General features: G+C 42.8%; 1 protein-coding gene and 1 long non-coding RNA gene across 8 annotated transcripts in view; one reads left to right on the top strand and one right to left on the bottom strand.

Annotated features, from left to right (window-relative positions):
* The window catches only part of LOC105195275, a 287,417-nt gene that overhangs the window by 197,814 nt on the left and 67,276 nt on the right, over nt 1-22,327 (bottom strand). The window lies entirely within an intron of this gene.
* Nucleotides 1-22,327, top strand: part of LOC105195274 (LIM domain only protein 3) — a 102,115-nt gene that overhangs the window by 44,074 nt on the left and 35,714 nt on the right. For all 4 annotated transcript variants that reach the window (XR_005574776.1, XR_005574775.1, XM_011160642.3 and 1 more), the window contains exons 2-4: nt 11,735-11,831; nt 12,706-12,843; nt 14,248-14,373. Coding sequence is in view for 2 of the 4 variants with exons in the window: in XM_011160642.3 (XP_011158944.1) it covers nt 11,743-11,831; nt 12,706-12,843; nt 14,248-14,373 (353 nt within the window). In the remaining 2 variants the exon portion in view is untranslated. The remainder of the gene's footprint in view (nt 1-11,734; nt 11,832-12,705; nt 12,844-14,247; nt 14,374-22,327) is intronic.

Below are 22,327 nucleotides of genomic sequence, written 5' to 3'. Positions count from 1 at the left end.
TCCGGAACGGTCCTAACTCACGCGCAACGACCAAGAATATGTCCCGAGTGTCCGGACCTTCGTCTTACTGCGGACAGACTGCCTCGGATGAGTTACTTGTGACCGAGCCTCAACTAGCGCAGAGAACCCGAGTTAATCTCACGCGCCTGCATCAGAGACCGCCTTCGCCGAAATTTGAACAAAGCGCGGAATTTATCCCCGCAATGCCAAACAATTCGAGGAATGTTTCTCTCTCTCTCCCTCTCTCTCTCCGCACAGGAATAAATTTAATAATGATTTAATTAGCATTCCTACGCTTACAGTTATTCGCTTTCAGTATAACGACTACCTGCGAATTGAAATGATTTCGGTATCGCGTCCGAAGGTTAAGAACGGAAGAGGAGAGCAGCGTGCGGATGAAGAATCGTCGTCGGCGGCAACAACGCGGCCGATATGCCGCAACAGAACCGCCGCGCCGTGCGCCGGGGCGCGTTTCTGTGTTACAGCGACGGGATCGCCGCGCGTTATCTTGCCGCGAAACATTAATAATAAAAGTTTTCGTTTATTGTCTCGCGAACGGCAGACCGGCCGCCGGTTAGGGGAGGAGAGGGACACACGGGCTCTGGCGACGCTGGCACAACTACTGGCGGTTGCGCCACGTTTTGTCTTCGTCATGAATGCCCCCTTATCTTCGAGCGAGTCCATCATCGCGGGACGGTTTTGTCCCCGGTGGGCGTGTTCCGCCGTAGGAACCTGTCTGCGGAATTGTAAGGAGACAGGAAGCGGCAGCGTCTGGACAGTCGTCCACCAGTCGGAAAATATTTCGAAACGTCGATCAGAGCCATGCGCGCGAAACGAGGGTCGAGAGCATGGCAGAGCCCAGCGGCGGCTCGGGAGTTGTTAAACTAATGCGTCGATGCATCCTCGTCCTCACCACCACCCCGTATCTCCTACCCGCCGAGGGAGTTTTGTCGCGCATTACTCCACCCGGACGGGGGTGTGTCTGTGTACCCTCCTAAGTTGCGCGGCGAGTCGTGTCGTATTTTTTCAACCGCAACGCGCGCTTTTTTTTTCTAGAGACACGCTTCCGTGACGAAAATACAGTTTATCGATTTCTCTTTCATAGAGGGGCCCGTGTTCCCGTCTTCCTATTCGAGTAGCGAGTAGGATCGTTCATTGTTCCTTTTGCCGAGTTTTCCCTAATTAATGCCACCGATCGGTTCCTCCTCGTCCGTCCTCTCTCTCACTCTCTCTCTCTTTCTCTCTCTGTGCGACCAGTCGTATAACAGGCAGAGATACACTAACGTAACATCGAGCGGGTGCAAATGAGAGAGACGAGATTAGTTACCGTCGGTTTCGCTCGATGTGAAACGGCACGGCACGAGACTGATCACAGGCTACGTTTCTCAGCTGACCGCAGCTTCCCGCCGGCGGCGGCCGTGCTTACTGCGTCCGGTAAAGGGACGCGATGTAAATCAGTCTAGCGGCCAGCCGCCTGTATACCGGCCGCACATTAAGTTGCCTCGAGACGCTTCTGTCAGAGGGTGGGATGATCCGAGAGAGTGCCAGGCTCTCCCGACCGAAATCACGTGCCACGGGGAAACTACGCGCGATTTCCGCCACCGGTTAAACAAGCGCTCGACGTATCGCGAGCGTTAATATCTTTATGCATTACGCGGAAAGCAATCCATTCATTTCGCGATTATTACGCCTAAGAGGGACGGGCCCGTCCGCCCGCCCGTGCCTGCCTGCCTGTCTTTCACTGGACGAGTATCGCCGCGAGCACACACGAGTATTGTGGCAGGAGGAAGCCGATCGATCGTTAAGTTGGCGCCGGTTGCCGGGGACACTTACAAATTAGCCAATCAAGTTCTAATCCCTCTACGATTTACCCCAATCAGCCCGCATCCCGCCGCAAATACTTTAATCCGTCCATTAATCCTGCAAGATAAAAGTTTCCGGAGTAGTTACGGCCCCTTTGTCGTCGCCACGGTCAGTCGAGCCGTATCGGTTCGGGAGGATCGGATCGAATGGCGAGCGGCAACGATAGTTCTCGATTTCCTATTAGTGACACATTATTAGAGAAATAAGCGATCGTCATGTGCAACAACAATTAGAATATTTTGATTTTATAGGTAAATGAGCGTGTTAAAATATTTTTCCATCTACTCTGTTAGAAAAATTGCGAATACTCAATTTTTACTTTATAGAAGCAAATTTTCGCTTTATAGAAGTGATTTTTTTTTTATTAAAGTGACAAATCATTTAAAAAATTGTTCAATTTTTACTTTTAAAAAATGACGTTTTACTCTGTATGAGATTTAGAGAGTACATTGTTAAAGAGGAAACAGATTTCTAATTAAGATTTGTTGCTAATTTTTCCTTTAATCTTACTGTTTCAAAACGTACTAACATTTTCAAAATTTAAGTTAATTCTTGAACAATGCATAGTTTGTTTAAGTTAATTTTATTCCTGAGACTTTTTCAAATTTTCTGCGTACATTTTCTCGAAGAACAGCGAAAGCTCTACCGCACTAAAATTTATTTTGTTTATTTACAAAACAACTAATTTCTGTAGCTTAATGAAATTTTACATAAATTATTTTAAATATTTAAAACACTATTCAAAAAAATTCAGGTTTTTGTCATTATTTCTTTATACATTTTCATTAGAACACATTTCTATATCTTATAAAATTATTTTTTGATCTAGATAGAATATTGCCGCCAAATTTCTTTCAAATATAATATAAAACAAATTCTGTATTTTTTTTTAATTATTTTTAAAATGGGTATAACACATATCCTTTGCTGCTCTTCGAAGAAATCTACACAGAAATTTAAAGGAAATTTTAAGGATTGCAGAATCTTGGTGTATATGAAGAAATTGATTTTATTGAAGATTAAAAATTTAGTTAGATACAAATCTAAAAAAAAAATAATTTTCTTAAACCATCAAAATAATTATGTAGGACATCCGAGCACGGTGAGCAATGCTACAACAAAAATTTGACATTCCAGCAACCAGATCGAGCGGCTCCCACAATTACTTTGATAGTCTAACAAAATTATTTTCAGATCTGTACGTAGCTAAATTTTTAGATGCTTTAGCAAGATCGTTCTTTCCATGTACAATTAGATAAATACAATATTTCTTTTAGACTGTGCACGTCTCACACTATGGTTTTCTATCGCGAACGTTTCCGCGTCGGGGCGTTGGTATCTCTTCGGGGTGGTCATCCAGTTTATTTACGCGTCCGCTTTGCGGATCGAAAAACCCAAAAAGGAGTAAAGCGGCTCCGTGGGAGCGGATGGACCGGAGCGACGCGAGAGCGGAGGTGCGAGCGTCGCTGGAATTTATACTCCGCGTCGTCGTGGCCGTCCCCGGGCAATTTTTTTTCAACCTCAACCTCGAGCAAAACCCCGCGGTCCTCCATCCCCGCCCGCCTACCCCGGCGCTGGTCCCGTCTCGCTCGCGCTACCGACGGCTATATACAGAACGCTGGACAAACAACAATAAATACATTTTCCCAGGCCGGGTGGTAAACCCGGTGAGGGGTGGAACTTCCATGCGAGCACGTACGGGCATAGCTTAGCGTAATCTGACTGCACACCACCCCATTTCAGCCACCGACCCTCCGCGCCAGGACGCACGCAACCCCCGTCGTCCCCTTCGTCCCCTAATCTCCCTTTTCGCCCGCCGTCCTCGCCGTACCGCTGTCAGGAGACTGCAAGCTCCCATGTCGTAGAGACAGAAACCGGCGAGGGGGTGGACGGAAGAGAGATGGGGACAGGGGGAAAAAAAAAGATAAATACAAGAGCCGACAACGCAGCGGGGAGTTAGGTGGCATCACCACCTGACGAAAGAATTCCGCGACCTGACCAGAATTTCATTAGCCGTGGTCTGGCGAGAGAACGCGGCGAATGGGAAAGAGAGTAGCGAGAGGGGCGAAGGCAAGGAAAATGGGGGGAGAGAATGGAGACGCGTCGGGCGCGTTTATCGGCGCGAAAGAGCTTGTTAAACGGCCCGTTTCACGGTGCTGCCTTTTCTTCTCGGCGGTCGGGGGTGTCGCGGAGGCTGAAGCGGGAGAACCGGAGATTTCGCGCGCGATGACGGCTTAAGGGAAGCGCGTCGTTACGGCAAGAACGAAAACAATTTTCGTTCAAGTGGCACTACATTGTTTCAGAAGGTATTCGCCGTTGGCACATCGTATAAGAAATAAACGCCAAGGACGAGACTATGATAGTACAGTTTACGTGAATGCAGAACGAAAGACTCGATGAGATAGAGTGATAAGTCACGTAAGGATAAATCGTGTGAATTTTTCAAAATTCGTATCTTTATCTTACACTCTCAATTAATCTTTATGCTGTATCTCTTTCAAGCAAAGTATATTAAGTAAATGTCAGACTGTTTATTCGGCTTAAAACAGTTTAGTAATTAAAAGAGTTAATGTTATATCTTCAATTCTAATGAAATAATACACTGAAAAAAATATTGTTTCTATTCAAGTAAATGTACTTATCTTAACATAATTTCCTTAATAAAAAAAAATATTTCCTAAGTTTAAAAATAAATTGTTTTACACTAGCTAATATTTATTTAAGTCAAAAGGGAATTATTTGAACGGAGAAACTTTTTTTTCGGTGTACAGTATTAGTTTGTGTTGCATCATCAGAAAGAAAAAGGAAACAGGAATACAAGCGTAAGCGATTATTAGTTTAGACATTTAAAATAAAAAAAAAGAAATAAGTGACATCCGAATCTAAAGATTGAGTACCTTCTAAAATCAAGTAGATTTGATATTCCATGCAGAAGGCGAGATATTTCGTCGCATTCATGTACGCGCAATTTCGTCGCGTATCGCGCGGAAGAAAATTTAAACGCTACAAGTCGACTTCCCTATTTGGAACGGAAGTTTAAGTGCGCCGTTCTCAGCGTATCCGGAATATCATGGCGGCTCCGGCCGTTCGGAATGCTAATGCGTGATTACGGCGGCCACGGTCGTAATACGCGAACTTTTTGTGCGGCTCACGTGTGACCCGGGGGCGCTTAAAACATCCCTTAAATTACCCCCATTAGCAAGGGTTGAACGCCGGGTAAACGAGGATTTCACTGGCGCTGTTACGCGAGATTTATTCCGTGGGAAATATTCCTTTCGGACGTTAAATTACGTCGTTATACCGGGGGCTCTTACTCCTCGCGCCCAACCAGTCGATCCAAGCATAAACTTAAGCCGATTTTGCAACGTATTGTACCGCTATCGCGCGCTTTCGCTAACGTATTAAATGTGAAGTAACGAGCCGACGGCGGCGGCGTCAGCGGCGGCGGAAGTTATCGCGGCACAATGAAAGCGACGATTTCGAGTGGGCGACGGTACGGGAACTCCTTCACTGAAGTAGTTACAGACACACACACGTGTGGAAACACTCCTCGGTAATCGTCTGGAAAAACACGACGTAGCTCTCCACGCAAAAATTCAAGCCGATATTTTATGCGGGGACAATGACAAAGATACGAAGCGACATTCGAAAATTATTAGGCCGGCTTTCGTTTAATAAATAATTTCTCGAGATTTAGTTTTGTATATAAATCATTGACGAACGTTTTCACGATTATTATTGTTACTGTTCAATTTATATATCAGAACAAATCTAGAAAGATTATCCGTAAAGTAAAAATATTTCATTCGATGCTGTTTCACTACACGAAAAGAACGGTTTTGCTAAAGTATCAAAAAATTTGGATATAGATCTAAAAATGACGTAATCGTACCATAAAAGTGATTACGGAGGATGTTCAAGCATAATGAGCAATGCTTACAAAAAGTTTTGACTCTATCAATTAGTTTAAGAGTCTTACGTAATTGTTTTGACGACCCAATAGAATTATTTTCAGATTTATATCCAGCTAAATCTTCAGATCTTTAGCAAAATTATTTTATCCGTGTACGATTTAATGGTAAATTTTGCGGCACGCAGATGTTCATAGATTTACTATGATTAATTTGAAATAGAATTTTTTTTTAATAAAAACTTTTAGTCATCGTTTTTTGCAACTTTTTTAATCATTCAAGCATTTTATGATTATATATTGAGCTTTAAAAATCGAAATTCTATTGAAACGGAATGTTTGAAATTAATCAAGAAATATAGTTTCATCCATTTTTCCTAAAATGCTTAGAAGTATTGTATTAATTACGATTGTATTGCTAATTAATCGGTAAATTTTGCATCACTCAAAAGCTACGCGAAAAGAAAGGTTTTGTTGAAACATCCGAAAATTTAGCTGGATGCAGATCCGAAAATAATTTCGTTAGGCCATCAAAATAATTGGACCACTCAAACTTGTCGGTGGAATGTCAAAACTTTTTACAGCATTGCTCATTGTGCTTGAATATCTTGTTACAATTATTTCGATGGTCTAATAAAATTCTTTTCAGATCTGTATCCAGCTAAACTTATAGATACTTCAGCACGAAATTGTTCTTTCCGCATACAAATACCAATTACACAGCTATACGCTTAATTATTTCAACGTAGGGCGCGATACGCTCGTCGCAATGCATTGCCCATGATGGCTCCCTTTTGGAGAGAAGAATTCTGCTGACGGCATCTCGCGTTTCGCACGTGACTAACGGCACGCGGCTCGAATCTTATCTCTCCCTAATTTCTCGAGAGCGGCCGTTCACCGTCGGCAACGCGCACCGTCGGCACCCAGGACTGAGAAACGTTCTCGCAGGCGATTTACGGAATTTAAACAGCCCCCCGGGATAAGGCGGCGGCTTGGCGTTGCGTGGCAGGTCGGATTAGCAGGTTGCCCCCGCATCGGGATAATTCCCCTCGTCCCCTGCCCCGTTCCCTGCCACCGACTCCTGGCACGGCCGCCCCCGCCGTCAGCCTCCGGGGTAGGTTACGTCCTTCCTGCGGATAAAACAAAACAGCCAGCGGAGTATATTAATGCTCGGCTTAATGCGGCCCGCCTAATTAATGGACCGGCTCTCCGGACGCCCGCGCCCGGCCGCTCGCTCGTTCTAAAAGTAAGAGATAACGCCGCTGCAGAAGCATTATTAAAGACAAAAGCGCGACCGCGCCGCTCTCGTGCCCCCGGACGAGTGGAAATTTTGGTAAGCGCTTCCTGACGTAAGGGATTTTCCCTCGCAGGAGGCCGGAGAAGAGGAAAATAGCAGGACAAATGCGGACGCGACAATGATACATTAATTAAAACTATATCGGGTTAATTGAGATAAACGGAATCAATAGGATCAATAGAAATCAGCGCGCGGAACATCTCCGTCATCAGAAAAATATCCATAGATATTTTTCTGGACAAAAACGAATTTTTCTTCAATGAGAATGTTAGGAGATCAGTGGTGTCTCTCGATCGTAAAAAGTGGTGGAGAGTGAACATGAAAAAAAAGCAGTTGTTGTAGGTAAAAACTGCACATAGTAACTAAGTTACGTCGTGATACATCTGCGATTTTAGTTGAAAAAGTTTCGCTACCTGATACACGAATTTTGCTACAGAAAATTATATTTACTATATCCAAAATACACTGTAGCTAAAAGTTGTTCTAAGTAACTATACATTAATTAGTCATCAGTATACAAAATGCCAATAGGAGCCAATACAGGATGGACTTGGGTAAATTATTACATTAATTAGCTACCACGTGTATTACCTACGTATCACTGACAAATATCGGTTAGTTCCGATAACTATTTCTATGTTGCTATATGATTTTGATAGACACGCGTGATTTTGTTACTTTACCAATGTATTAGGAACAACAGCAAATTGTTTTGTTGTCGTTCATAAATTCATAGTTACGGTAGCAAATACAGCCTTAGCAAACCATAGGTTAGCTATAACAGCAAAATTTTTTTTTTGTAAAGACAAGAAGTATTGACGAACAAGTTTCTCCAGGGCGCAGTGCGCTGTACTTTCTATTTCTTCAAGAGATCCGGGGGAGAGGGGTTGGCACGCTGGGAGTGTCATGGATGCTGCAGGGGCGGAGCCTTGAGAGAGTTGCATCGAGACTGCTCGGCTGCGTCGATAAGCAGATCGCCCCCGCCCTTACTGTTACGTACTCTTCATTTTACAGACGCGCGTTCCTTACGGTGTAATCAGAGAGAGGAATTTCACTGAGATTTGCGGCCAATTTGCTAAATTGCCCTTATTAAGGGATCCTGATCGTTTCACGAGATAGATCGTCCAGAAATATCAAAGTCAATTCGAAATAAATGGTCAAAGCCGGGCTGGTTTTTGAATTACGCCCTCCTTATAATCGTAACCTCCTCTCTCTCTCTCTCTCTCTCTCTCTCTCTCTCTCGATCGGCTTGAGAGGGCGAACAATCCCCATGGCGCTTCCGTAATATACCATCGCGGTGATAATGACCACCGAGAACGTGCAGCTCGGCGGGCAATGGCTTGGTCAAGGAGGATACGTACACCGACTCGTCGACAGGTTAGCGGTTCTCGAACGTGTAGCGGCTAATCGAATTATCGATGCTTTGAGGATCAGCGTCCGTGGATGATTCGATCACGTAGCTGATGAACAGTTCCGGCGGTCAGCGATGCGAGCCGCGCTTTCGAAGGGAGGAAGCCTCTCTCTCTCTCTCTTGTTATGGACCCTCATCCTCGGTAACGTTTGAGCGAGCTGTGTTTCCGCCGTGCTCCGCTGGCTTCTCGACGACACTGACCACGGCCGTGTAATTAGTCGCAAAAATTGGCGCCGCGCCGGGGCCGCTTGAAAAGCGACGAGTGACCGCGAATTTTGCGCGCGCGGAATTTCGAGCGGGACCGTACCGGTCGAGATTTCGGAAGAAAAACAGTTAAATCGGGAACAAAGTTAATCGTCGGTCGGTCGGTTACGGAAGAACGGCCGAAAGGACGGATGTTCTTTCCGGGGCTCTCCCGAGAGGGAAAACCACACCCACCACCGCACCGATGAAAATCGCGGTTAAATACAAAGTGGAAATTGAGCGCCAACCTGGCCTGGCGGTCGAAGGTTTTCGAGGTCGTCGGCGGAATCCAGGTCGGCGTCCGCAGGAATTTCTGCGGTGAAATTCCAGTGCACGTAACTCCAAATATTTCTGTAGTATCGTAGTTCGTACGACGAGGGGGGAGGGAGTATTTCGAGTTTCAAAGGAAACACTCTCGCCACTTCCGTTGGCGAGACAGCGACGTTTCGTCGTCCGAGAGTCTAACGCGCGACGACCAAGCGGCGGACACACAGCCGTCGCCGCGGAAATTCTCTACTGGCTTAACTTCGAAACGCGTAGACGCGCGACACGAAGGTAAAGCACATACATACGCGTTCAGGTGGGCGCTGCGAAAGAGAAATAAAAAAGAGGGGGAGGGAGGAGGGAAGAAAGAAACGGCGTTAAACCGTTTTCAATCTGATCTAATTGTATCGAGGGACGAGGTCCGCCAAAAGAGCAACATAAATTTAACATATCGCACGAATCGATATCGCCTAGCGATTATTATGTGGGAAAGTTTATATGCGGGCGGATTTAATAGTTTGCATAATTTACCTCGCTAGTTAGTTATTCCATTAATCATTACCCCAGGTAGGTGTGTGCACGCCCGCGAATAACAATCGTACTATTATTTATAACGTATTCAATTTATCGGTAACCCGCGGGCGGAGGTAAAGCGTGTAATCGATTCAACTCGATTAATTAACTCGCCCCCGCGTATGCGATTGTAACCGAGGTGCCTCGGTGTGCACGGAGGCGTCGTCTCTCGTTACCGTGGACGAAAACTTCCCGCCGCCGCCGCGTTCCGTGTCCGGCAAAAAACGCACATACATGGATACACGCAAGCACACACGCGCGCGCACACACACGCACGCACACCCACGCACACGCACGCACACGGAACGTGCATTCTGTGTATGCGGGTCCTGTCCGCTTATCCGCGACACAAAGGCGTTTAATTAGAAGCGCATCGGAAAACGGGGGCATCATCCGGCATCTGGTTTTTGTCGCCGACAATTTTCGCGTTCCGCCAAGGCGATACGGATTTTTCATCCCCGTCGCCGTTAATAATTAACGGATCAAAGGCATCGTATTAATATTTGCCCCGAAGTCCCCGACCGCACGGAAGATATTAACCCGCGTAATATTGTGTCCATGCTAAGGGGGAGAAAGAGGAGAGGGAAGGACATATTGAAACCGCACAAACTTCGCTCATAGCATCCGCGGGTATGAGCTCGTAAATATACCGGGTGGCTGAGATCGAACTTAGGCGTACAATGCTACTGCTCGGTGGACATCGCCCGAGGAAAAAGGCCGACCCGTCAATATGCGCGACGTTAACCGCATCGAGACCAAAATCCGACGATGTCTTGCTGTTTGTCTAACATGTACGTTCACAGTTAAAGAAATCGTATTTTCCAGAGAGCGTTCTCGCCGAAATGAGTAAACGTTTTCGGAGAATTTGTACGACTCCGTTGACTCGGCGGGGGCATTACGCTATTTCTTTTGTGCAGAGTTTGCGCAAGCGTTATGCTATTCTTATAAAGTTAAAAGGACGTCGTGGTATCTCTTCAGAGAGATACCTAATGTTTATCCGGGGCACGGACAGTGGTCGGCTATCCGAGTCGTTGGGTTGCTTCGGAGCCGGTGGTGCTTAAACGCGCAATAAGTGGTGCAAGAGGAAGGTGCGGGAGGGTCAAACTAATTCGATTCTAAACTCTGACCACATCGCGAGAAAGAGACCGTAGGACGGGACGTTGCCCCGATGCGGGAGGGATCCGCGGAGGATGAGAAAGGCTACACGCCCGAACGGGCCGAACGGGGTGGACACAGATGGCACTAACCGCGCCGTTAAATTCTCAAGCCGTAACTCTAATTACTCATAGACAAGCCGACATTCTAGTGCCAGATGCCGACGAAACTTGTTAAAAGCACGCGAACGCGATTACTCATTCGACGATGCGACCTGAACGACGACGCCGGTAACTGTAGCCGAAAGTCGATCCGACTTTCCGACCGCTGCGGCTTCCGAATCGAAAAACAAGAAACAGCTTTCTAACATCTGAATGATATTGAATCAATTCATATCGTAAGATAAATCAAACGTTTAGTTAAATAGTGGTCAAATGAATTTTATAGTTATAATTACTAAATATACAGTTGCTTTCACAATCTGCCGCAGTCTTAATCAAACAATTGTCTTCATACAACTTATAACCAAGTAGTTTGTTAAATGTAATTGAGTTGTTAGTACCGGTAATTACAAAATTCATTTGATCGCTAACTAAACGCTTGATTAATATTTTTCTCAGTGTACCGATCATTGAAACACGGAAAGAATGGTTTTGCTAAAGTATCTAAACATTTATCTGGATACAGAACTGAAAATAATTTTGTTAGACCATCAAAGTAATTACTGTTGGACTCTCAAACTGAGGGGGTATCAAAATTTTTTGCAGCCTTGCTCATCGTGCTCGAACATTTTTTTATAATTATCCTGATGATCTAACAAAATTATTTTCAGATCTGTAGTCAACTAAATGTTTAGATACTTCGGCAAAATCGTTCTTTCTGTGAACGTACCAAAGTTTCAAAACAATGTATCAAATGTAAGCAAATATAATACCAAAAGTCCTGACAAGATACATCGTACTTTCATAATACGTTTTCTGAATAAAAATTCGAATGTGTGTTGCGAAACGCGGCAAACGTTCGACGCAATAGTTACTACAATAGCGATTTAATGAACATTTTTATACCGTGTTGGCAGGCGATAAAATGACTATGGATGGGAGCAAGAGCGAACCGGGCAAGAACGGGGCCACTCAACAGGAATGCGCGGGTTGCGGAAAGGCGATTACGGAGAGGTAAGTGTTCCGCTTCGTTTGCGTGACGCAACGTTACGTGTATGTTTCACATCCTGCCCTGAAAGAAACGCTAACCGTAAGGACGGCTCGCTTAACGGTCGATCTTAATGCCTGTCTATTCCCCGACGCGACAGTCGTCAAACGTACGAACTGGGTTAAATGCATTTCTTTTCTCTCAGTGAACCGCGATACACACGCGTCGTCTAAAATTCACAACTTAATGTTTGTATAAAATAGAAATGAGCAATTATAAATAAAAATAGACTTTAAATATAATGCATGCTTAACGTAATTGTAGAATATAAGAAAACTGCATTCTAGATTCTTGTATGAAAAATCTCGTCGAAACAATTTTAAACTTAAATAATAGCAGCAACAATTTTCCCCCCCTTTTTTTTTTTTTTTAAGATCCCTTCAATCAACAATCGTTATTCAATCCGTAAAATTTCAATTTATGTAACTATAATTTTTGCATTAACGTCATAATTTCCAACATATTATTATTATAGTGCAATGATATCAATAGTAGTTGAAAAACATATTATTATAAGCAAATATTTGGAGAGAAGAGAAACCTAAATCTTATACTGAAAAAAATGTATATGTTCAAATAAATATATTTATAAGAACATTTTCTAAGTTTAAAAATAAGTAATTTTTATATTAGCTGATACTCATTTAAATTAAGAAAATGTTGTTAAAATAAATATATTTACTTGAGCATAAAATGTTTTTTCAGTGTATGTATGTATGTATTGAATTTGTAGAAAGTAATATAAATAAAATCCGATAAAAAGTATATTCTATAAATTTAATAATTAAGCTTGCATTTTTCTATTCAGACGCTATCAGATTTTCAATCTTTCTTAAACAGATATCTACTGAAAGCATTGGACATGTATTGGCACGAAGACTGCCTGAAATGTGGATGTTGCGACTGCAGGCTTGGCGAGGTCGGTTCGACGCTCTACACCAAGGCTAATCTCATCCTCTGCAAAAGAGATTATCTACGGTAAACAACGAACAGACAATTTAATAGATCGATCAGTTCCTGGCAAAAAAAAAATCTTTTCGGTGGCAAAAAGACTTTTGGCGGATTCGACAGTGTCGCGCATCTCACGTCGACGAGTCAGCAAACAGACGGACAGATTGGCAAAGCGATTGACGAAAGACGGGGTATCGCGGAGAGGGAATCGAGGCAAGCGGCGGCAACAAATCGAATTTTACAGATGAATTTCCCTTATTGAATACACCCACGTCCCATATAAACACGAGCGAGAGCAAATAAACTGTGTTGAGATTACGGAGTCCCGAGGGAATGCGCGCAGGTGGCGCGTCCGCACGAGAAACACGCACCGTCGAAACATTGTGGCCTTTATTAATGGCCCAATATTTGAAGACGGCATATTCGCGATGCCCGTGAGCTTATTGGTTTCCGTCGCGCACAGGGGGGCGAAACTTTCCGCTCGCTCTCGTCATCGTAACGAGCGACTTTTCCTGCGTTATGACGAAAGTCAGACTTTTCCCTCTCAAGTTCCGACGGTATTTTACGGTGACATTTAATTGCGCGGTAATCATATAAAGATATCGCGAAATCTTAATTCGATGAATCAATGAAACGTAAAAAATACGAGATAATTACTTAATGTATAGCAGAGGAGACGATTTTATGGCCATCCATTTACATTTTATGCAATAACTTTGGTAATAATTATTATTTTATATTGAAACCTAACGATTACATACATTAAAGTATTGTTTGATAGATTTTAAACTCAAAATTGAAATATTTATTGCATTGAATATTATTTTTAAAAATTTGGCGATACAGTAAAATGGATCGAAGAAAAACAGAAATAGTAATACAAACGATCATAAATGTCTATGTAAAAATTGGTTTTCTTTAAATAAGATGCAGTATTTTATTACAAAATTATAAATTTTTAATTTCCTATAGTTTAGAATTTTTCTACGTTTAAAAACATCAAAGATATAATTTTATCGTTGTTGTTTAATATCAAACAAGGATAAAATGATATCTCGCAGGAACATTAAAGATATCATTTTATCCTTATTTAATATTAAACAACAAGAATAAAATAATAACTTAATATTTCTGAACATAATCCTACAAGTAACTATCAATTTATCAAAAGAATTATTTTGATTAAGAATCCCGATGGCAGCCATATTACAAATGCTTTATAACAAATGGTAGCTATTGTCTATTGGCATATTAGTGCCCCTACACAACAGCAAGCTACTAAACAATGACAAACAAAAAAGTAATTACTAAAATTTGCTTAATCACTTAGACATGAGTGGTCATAATATCTACACGCTCCACAATACCACTTTTTCCTAATAATACGTATAATGACAATAATAGAATACTTTTTCTTTTTGGATTTGACAGACTCTTCGGAAATACCGGTCACTGCGCAGCGTGCAGCAAAGTTATCCCAGCTTTCGAGATGGTGATGCGCGCGAGGACCAACGTTTATCACTTGGAGTGCTTCGCTTGTCAACAGTGCAATCACAGGTACGTGAAAACGCGAGTAACAAACGCGACTTGAATTCTCTTCCTCGCGAGAAGAATCTTTGATTTCAGAGAAGAGATAAAACGGTATTAACGTTGTAAAAACGGTATTAACGTTGTAAAATCGTACATTAATTGTACTCGATAATCTGCGAAATTTCAGGAAACGCGCCGATGAAACAAGTTCCGATTCACGTTCGCCGCCGAAGTACGCGGTCTCGCGTGTGAGGGCAGAGGGGAGGGGAGAAGGGGGGAGGGCCTCCGGCACGGCGCTATTATTTTATTAACAATAATGAAAGCCGGTAATTAAACATTCACACCCGGCGGCGCCGACGTCGGCGGCGACGGCAAAGTCGCTTGCTCGAGTATTCCTCGTGGCAGCTCATCCGTATAACAATTTAATTCGAGCCACCCCAGCCGCGCGCGCCCGGGGGTTTGCCTAACTTCTGCAGCACTTCGCAACACTTCGCTTACTTATTCACAACAACCGAGTTAAGCCGAGGCTCGTTCGAAAGCCGGGACTCGAGCCCGAGACGCCTCGGCGGATCTGCCGAATGGAGATAATCGGTGCGCGAAGGCTCGAGAGCCCGCACGTCACGCTTTTGCAAAGAGGACAGCCTCCTCCGTCTCCGCTCCTGTCCTCGCGCAAGACAATGAGCAACATTTCTCCTGTCGCGCTTTCCAAATTCTTTCCTTAAAATATTTCCATAACTAGGATCCTATTACTTTCTAAATCAGTGTATTATTCACTAAAAGACAGTGAATAATCTGATTTCACTAATATACACTGTGAAAAATATAATCCGGTTATATTAACAAAACTTGTACATTTAAAAAGAGACTGGTAATAACTGTCAAATGTAGGGTCACTGCATCAGTAAATAAACAAATAAAAAATTGAACTAGTCAATGAACATATAAGTGAAATTTTAATATAATTATATTTTTAAATAAAAAATGTTACTTTAATAAAATCTTTATGAAAATTAGATCATAAAAAGTACAATTAATTCGCAATTTATTATTTTAAAGTCTTATTTATGTATTTATATTTTTCTGAAATAGTCGTTCACTGGTGATTGTTCAGCGACAGGTGCAGTGATCCTATAATGAAGTAGTGTCGATTAAATATTTGGTCAATGTAACCAAAAATAATTTTACTTTTCTAAACATTCAGTAACTTATACCATTTGATAATACTACTAAACATTTAGAAAAACAAAATTATTTTTATGTTGAACAAATATTTAATGGATACTATTTCACTATACATTTGGTAGTTGTAACCAGACTTTTTTCTTCAGTGTATGAATGAGTGTTTCTGCTGGAACCAAGCAGAATTTCTAGTTATTATAACAGAATTTTGGTTATTATAATCAGAACGTTTGATAAATTTTACTGGAATCTGGTAATTCCTACAAGATTTCTAACTCGTCCGTTTTTAAATAGACATATTGGTTGAATCTAAATTAGTTGAACCAGATTTCTAAATGATGCAACGAGACACTTTTTCCAGTGTACTTGTAATTATATGAATCAGTGATACGTGCACTGTCTTTCAGTGACAGTACACCGATTCGGTCACTCTCTTCTTAATCAAAATCACTGAAAAATAGTGAATAATCGCTGATGATCACAATCATAAATACAGCACTGCAAATCAATAAAATTCTACTGATTCATATTTAGAGAGCATAGAGTTCATATGTTCGAACAGTCCGCAAGTGAATGCTTTGGATAACTTTGCAAAATAAATACACGAATATCTAATATCTCGTCTGCGAACGAGAGTTATTTGTTAAAATTAGACAGATGTTTTCATTACCACCACACTACTTTGCGGTCGGTATAAACGTTGGTTCGCTCCCCTAACTGGTGACTTTCGCGGAGGATCAATGCGAGGATCAGAGCGAGAAGAATCCGCTCGACGTTTCCTCTCTTGACGAGCATAATTGACGCGCGAATTGACGCGCGAGCATCCGACGTGGATGCGGAGGCATTCGGAGACATTTGCGAGGAGAGGTAAGGGAAGGGAGAGAAGCTACGAAAGTCAGAGTTGTGCGAACTATGCGAGCGACGTGTGGGTGCCTCGAGGTGCACGTCAGATGCAAATCATGTCGACTAATTTCTCGGAAAACTCACGGATACGAAGGGAGAGAGAACAAACCGAATATTCACGACGAGAGATACGTCCGAGCATAATAGCGCGGCGATAAAGCCGAATGGCCGAATTAATTATATCCCCGTGTCTTTGGTTGTCCAAAACAGTTGAACCATTCGGTGCTAACAACCCTTTGGCTCGGCTAGTTACCAAAAGCGTCTGTTTTACGTATGTGTTGATTAACTTTGGGAGAGGAGGGAGGAAGAGGAGAGAGAGCCAGGTTACTCTTTTTAAATGTCGACATATTAATATTTTATTTATTCAAATTAAATTCATAAAAAGCCGCTCGTATAACCAACAGGGATAAAACGCATGAACTTTCGGCCTTTATATTTTTTTTTTAAAGGACATAAAATGCAATTATTTAATTTAATGACGGCAGCTGGCCTCCAACGCCAAAATGATTAAACTCCATTTAAACAATTATAATTGCGTTCCCTTTCTCGTTTTTAAATATACATGTATCTCTCTCTTAATAGTTATTTCATTATCCTAGTTAAATTAAATTAATTTTGCCCTTACGATTTGGATCTCTCTCGGACATGACACTTGTTTTTTTGTATGTGTAGCTGTGTTATCTTTCTTAATATTATAGATTTTATACAAATTTGCCATACTGTCTCTACGTAGTATTTAAGAATTTTGGAAATCGATCAAATGCCGCGTCGATATTAACTAAGTTACATCGGGTTGTGAGAGGGATAGGAAACGGGATCGCTTCTTTATGCCACTTCACGGGGTCGATGGCATTTCGGCATTTAATGTCACTCCCTGACATTTGCCCGACCTTTCTTGCGCCCTACGGCTGTCTAGTCTGAATTGATTCGGGCCACGAGACCGAAACATCGAAAGCACATGTCGGAGCGCTGGAACGAGCGCGCAAGTTTCGTGTATCATTTTCGTGCTTCAACGTAACCATTAATAAGCCATTAATAGATTACGTAACCGGGAGTACAAAAAAAGATTGAAAACTTTATAAAGCACGGAAAAAAACAATTTCACTAAAATACATATCCAAAAATAATTACGTTGAACCGTTTAAAAAAATTGTTATAAAATGTTTAATTCGGTTGCCAGAATATCAAAACTGCTTAAATGTCAAATCAACATTATCGTGGTTGGCCACGTGATTATCTTGACGGTTCAACATAAAAAATTATCTTCTAATCTGTATCTAACCAAATTTTGATTGCAAAATTGCTTTTTCCGCAAACAGTAATGATTATCACAATTGTGTCGGAAACAATAGTCTTTTACGCAAGTTGAAAGCCACTGCCTCGCGAGGTCTCCATCCCGAAACGGACGTCCTTACCGAACGCGGAAGCGAAATTGTCGTCGGGGAGTGGTAGAGTCGTCGCCAAGTAAAATTTAACAGCTCTCGTCGCGGTGAGCTCGTCGTCGACGCGTGACTATCGAGCGAGAAGCCGATTACGGCTTAAAGATACGTCGGCGGAAAGTATACTTTCTTTCGCGGTCGATGGTAACGCGCACCCTTAAGGCGAACCATTGGTCAGGGGTCGAAGAGGTTGACCGTACGCAAAGGCGGAAACGGATGTGGCCGTAGGGTCACGCGATCACCGCGAGCCGAGCATAAAACACCTGAGTTGTTTAATCATACGCTCCCGAGGTGGAAACCCACCCCCCCCCCCTTCTCCCCCGTGCTCCGAGAACTCGACGAGGGCGAGACCGTCCGGTTTCTTTCTCTCTCTCCTTCGTCGGCCTCTCGAGCTTGTATCGCGATACGGAAGTGCGGATTACTCATTGACGAGCGGACGTGCAAACGCGACGATAATGAAGGCCCTTGGATTGGACGAATCGTTCGCGATAATAGACGCGAGTTCGAGTATGAAAATTTAATCCGCCAACTTAGCGTACATACAACGTAGCGTACGTAGAGTCCCACCCCCTCCCGTTAACGGCCCACCGCGATAAACTTGTACGATAATTCTGTGATAATTATGTGAAAATTTCAATTTGTATGCTAATTTTCGCGATACCGCCGTCTTACGGGCGATCGTTTCGATTATTTATTTATTAAATAAAGAAAAAGAAAACAGAAGGTAAATGGCACTCGGATAACTGTCGGTGCTTGTACTCGCGTAAAACTACAGCTTAAGAAGATCAAGCGAGGGAGAAAATTAAAAATTGTTACGTAGCATTCGACGTAAATTCGCAAGATATAGCCCGCGAGCCGGTAAACTTAAGGTTACCGAACGGTTCTCAAATATTTTTCTACGGCGCGACACAGAGTTATTCTTGCTAATGTAATCACGCTCTTCAGCCCGCGACGATATCAGTAGCAAACGGTGTTTTCTCGAGCAATAATAGGAGAATCGTTTTCGAATCGAAACGCGCGCTTAATGAAATTATAAAAGCCCATCGCGTACAAACGGCGGCATTAACGGGGCGAACTCTTCCGCCTGTTTTCCCAGCGTGATTCTCGGCTAATATCTCACGGCGATCGAAAACGCGTAGATAAAAAATATCAAATTTATACCATCGTCCCACCGGCGTGGCGGGATATCTCCTGCCAGCGCGTGCACGCTGTTTAAAGCCGATGACGCACTTTGTGCGTCGCGTCGCGCGCACTGCAGTTTCGAGATTTATCGCGGCTCTGCGTTTCGACCGCCAATTCATCGGCGGCCGCTCGCTCGGCGGCCGCTCGCTCGCCGTTTTGCGATTAATTTAAAGTGTCACTTGTGCGCGAGATGCCGGATGAGTTGAGCGAAATACGCAAATCGGATGAAGAAATTACATCCGTACGTCGCGCCAGCATGCACGGATGAAAATAAGCCGGTAATTTGCCCATATTTTGCGGTAAAACTTTTGGGCGGCGAAAATCGGCTTTGGCAGCGCGATTGTCATCAACATAATACAGTTAATGCATTGCAATAATTAATTAATAACCAACGCGGCAGAGATACACACACACACACACACACACACACACACACACACACACACGCACGCACGCACATACATGCACGCACGCACACGCACATAGACGTCACGTTATTAGCTTGTCAAATAATTGTATCAATAATCACGCATTGATAATTATTGTATAATGAAAAAGCGAATGCGCTCGTAAATCACGATGAGTCGTTGGCCTCGGCAACATTTTCTGAAACGTAAAGTTTCAAGAGAGCGGTCGGGTTGATTTTAATTAAATTCTACGATCTCTCTCCTCGCGCTCTCTAGAAACGACCGCGGCGGCGGTAGTAAGACGCGACCGGCTTAAGCTCTTCCTCGACTTACGATCTCTGCCCGAGGAGAAGCTTCGTGAGTCTCGCCTTTGTCTAACGAAAGCACGACGGGCATTGTCGGACGACTGCTCGCTCGTCCTCCCCCGCCGCGCCCGCGCCGCACCGGCAGGCGCAGCATTGTTCGTGCTTATATTGTATTTTGGCATTACGAGTTAGCCGGTTTAATTGTTATTGTTCCGCGGAGCTTATCGAACACGGTGCCCTGTTGCATTCCCACGCGAATCATCGCCCGGCATCGCAATTACTCCTAAATCACTAAACTCCCTTACCTGCGAGCGAGCAGTTACACGTAACTTACGACATTGACACCATTTATCGACTTTCCGACACAAACCCGTGTTATAAACGTCACAAAACCACGCCCGACCGTGTGTGCATCATTACTGTGTACCCCAAATATCCAGGATATTTAATAATAAAACGTACTGCAAATCATAAACTACGTACAAGATAGCAAGCATTATTCTTTAATATATTCTTTGGTTTCATTTCAATTCAACTTGCTCCTAAAACAAATGTTGGTGCACCTTTAGCTTTCGAGTAATTAGCGATACAAACGAAATTGATGCTTCTAAGCTACTTTCAGGATAAAAAGTGAATGAGATCACATTTTTTAATTAATTCTATACGGCCTTTGTTTTAATAGAATTTCGACTTAAAACTCAATACATAATTATAAAATGTCATAACGATTGAAATAAAAATGGCAAAAAATGACGACTAGAAATTTTTATTAAAAAAGAATTTCATTTCAAATTGATCATAGTAAACCTATGAAACATTCCCTACGTGCCGCAGAATTTATCGTTATATCATACACAAAAAAATGATGTTGCTGCAGTATCTAAAGATTTAGCTGAATACAAGTCTAGAAATAATTTTGTTGGGTCATTAAAATAATTGCATAGGACGCTCAAACTAATTGCTAGAGTGTTAAAACTTTGTGGCAGTGCTCATTATACTTAAACGTCCTCCGTAATTATTTTGATGGTCCAACAAAATTATTTTCATTCAGATCTATATTCAAATTTTTAGGTACTTTGGTAAAATCATTCTTTCCGTATAGTTTTTAAGTAAATAGCGATATAAATTGATAAAATACTTCTAAGCTACATTTTAGGATGAAAAATAGATAAAGCTGTATTTTTTAATTAATTTTAAGCGGCCTCTGTTTTTTAATAAAATTTTAATTTAAAGCTGCTAAATACATAATTACAAGATATTTAAATAATTAAAATAAAAATTGTAAAAAAATGACTAGAAATTTTTATCAAAAAAGAATTCAATTTCTAATAAATCGTAATAAATCTGTAAACATTCCCTGAGTGCAGAATTTATCATTATATTGTACACGAAAAAAATGATTTTGCTAAAGCATGTAATATGATTTAGCTGGATTCAAATCTGGAAACAATTTTGTTGGGTTATCAAAATAATTACGTAGGACGCTCGAACTAATTGCTAGAGTGTTAAAACTTAGTAGCAGTGCTCATTATACTTAAACGTTCTCCGTAATTATTTTGATGGTCCAACAAAATTATTTTCATTCAAATCTATATCCAGCTAAAATTTCCTTCAGTACTTCAGTAAAATCGTTCTTTTCGTGTAGCGTCTAATAATACGAGTAATAGCTAAAAAAAAATATCTACTTACTGACGCTCGAGAGATTCGCGGGTATTTAAAATCCCGCGGATTATGTCGTACTCACGATGGATAATACGCTATCGCTGTACCACAGTTATTACTCGTCTTGCCGAACTTGTATCTGAGCACGGCCCTGCCATTATCCGAGAGCTAACCCGCGCGAGATCCTCGGAATAAGGACAATGCAAAGTTAATTTCGCCCTACGATTCTCGAGGGTGAAGACGAGGGGTGAGAAAGAGGGCGGACGCGCTCTCGCGGTCGGATAAAGTAAGCGGTATAGGTGGGCGTCGTGTGCACGATAGGGCGAGAGGTGACGGCGCCAAGGCGGTGGTGATGGTGATGGTGGTGGTAGTGTGTGGCCGAGAGCGGGTTGAGGAGAGAGAGAAAGCGGCCATTTTGTTTCCGGTGTCCCGGGAGCACTTCCGGTCACCGTCACGCAGTCCCGCGCGCACGGAGTGCCCCCGAGCTCCTGAGAGATCTCCTTCCGCGATTATATTCAAATTAAATGCGCCGGTCCGACCGGTAATATACTGCCGCCAATTTAGCTACAACCCCCCGGGGGATGGCTCGCCTTACCTCCCTCCGTTTCGCCGGCCGTTTCGCGCATCGGAGGCGCGAGCAAGAACCACGCGAATTGTCTCGTTTTGCTGGGGCGCGTGCCGCGCCACCGGTGTGTTGATGATTTTCGACCTGCGGTTTCGACCTGCCGGGATCCTCGATAAAGAGCCGCCCCGCGCCCGAGCATAGCGATCGCGGTGAACCAATCGACGCGGCATCCTCGCTCTAGTGAGAGGATCGTTTTCGGAATTTCGCGATAGATAAAAATGTTTAGAGAAAAATGTATGACCGGTCTACCAATAGAAACATCGTCTACATTGTTGTATC

The sequence above is a fragment of the Solenopsis invicta genome, chromosome 5 (genome assembly GCF_016802725.1).
Source record: "Solenopsis invicta isolate M01_SB chromosome 5, UNIL_Sinv_3.0, whole genome shotgun sequence".
Classification (NCBI taxonomy): Eukaryota; Metazoa; Arthropoda; class Insecta; order Hymenoptera; family Formicidae; genus Solenopsis; species Solenopsis invicta.
The sequence above is the reverse complement of the archived record's forward strand: the minus strand, read 5'-3'. Positions and strand labels throughout refer to the sequence as shown.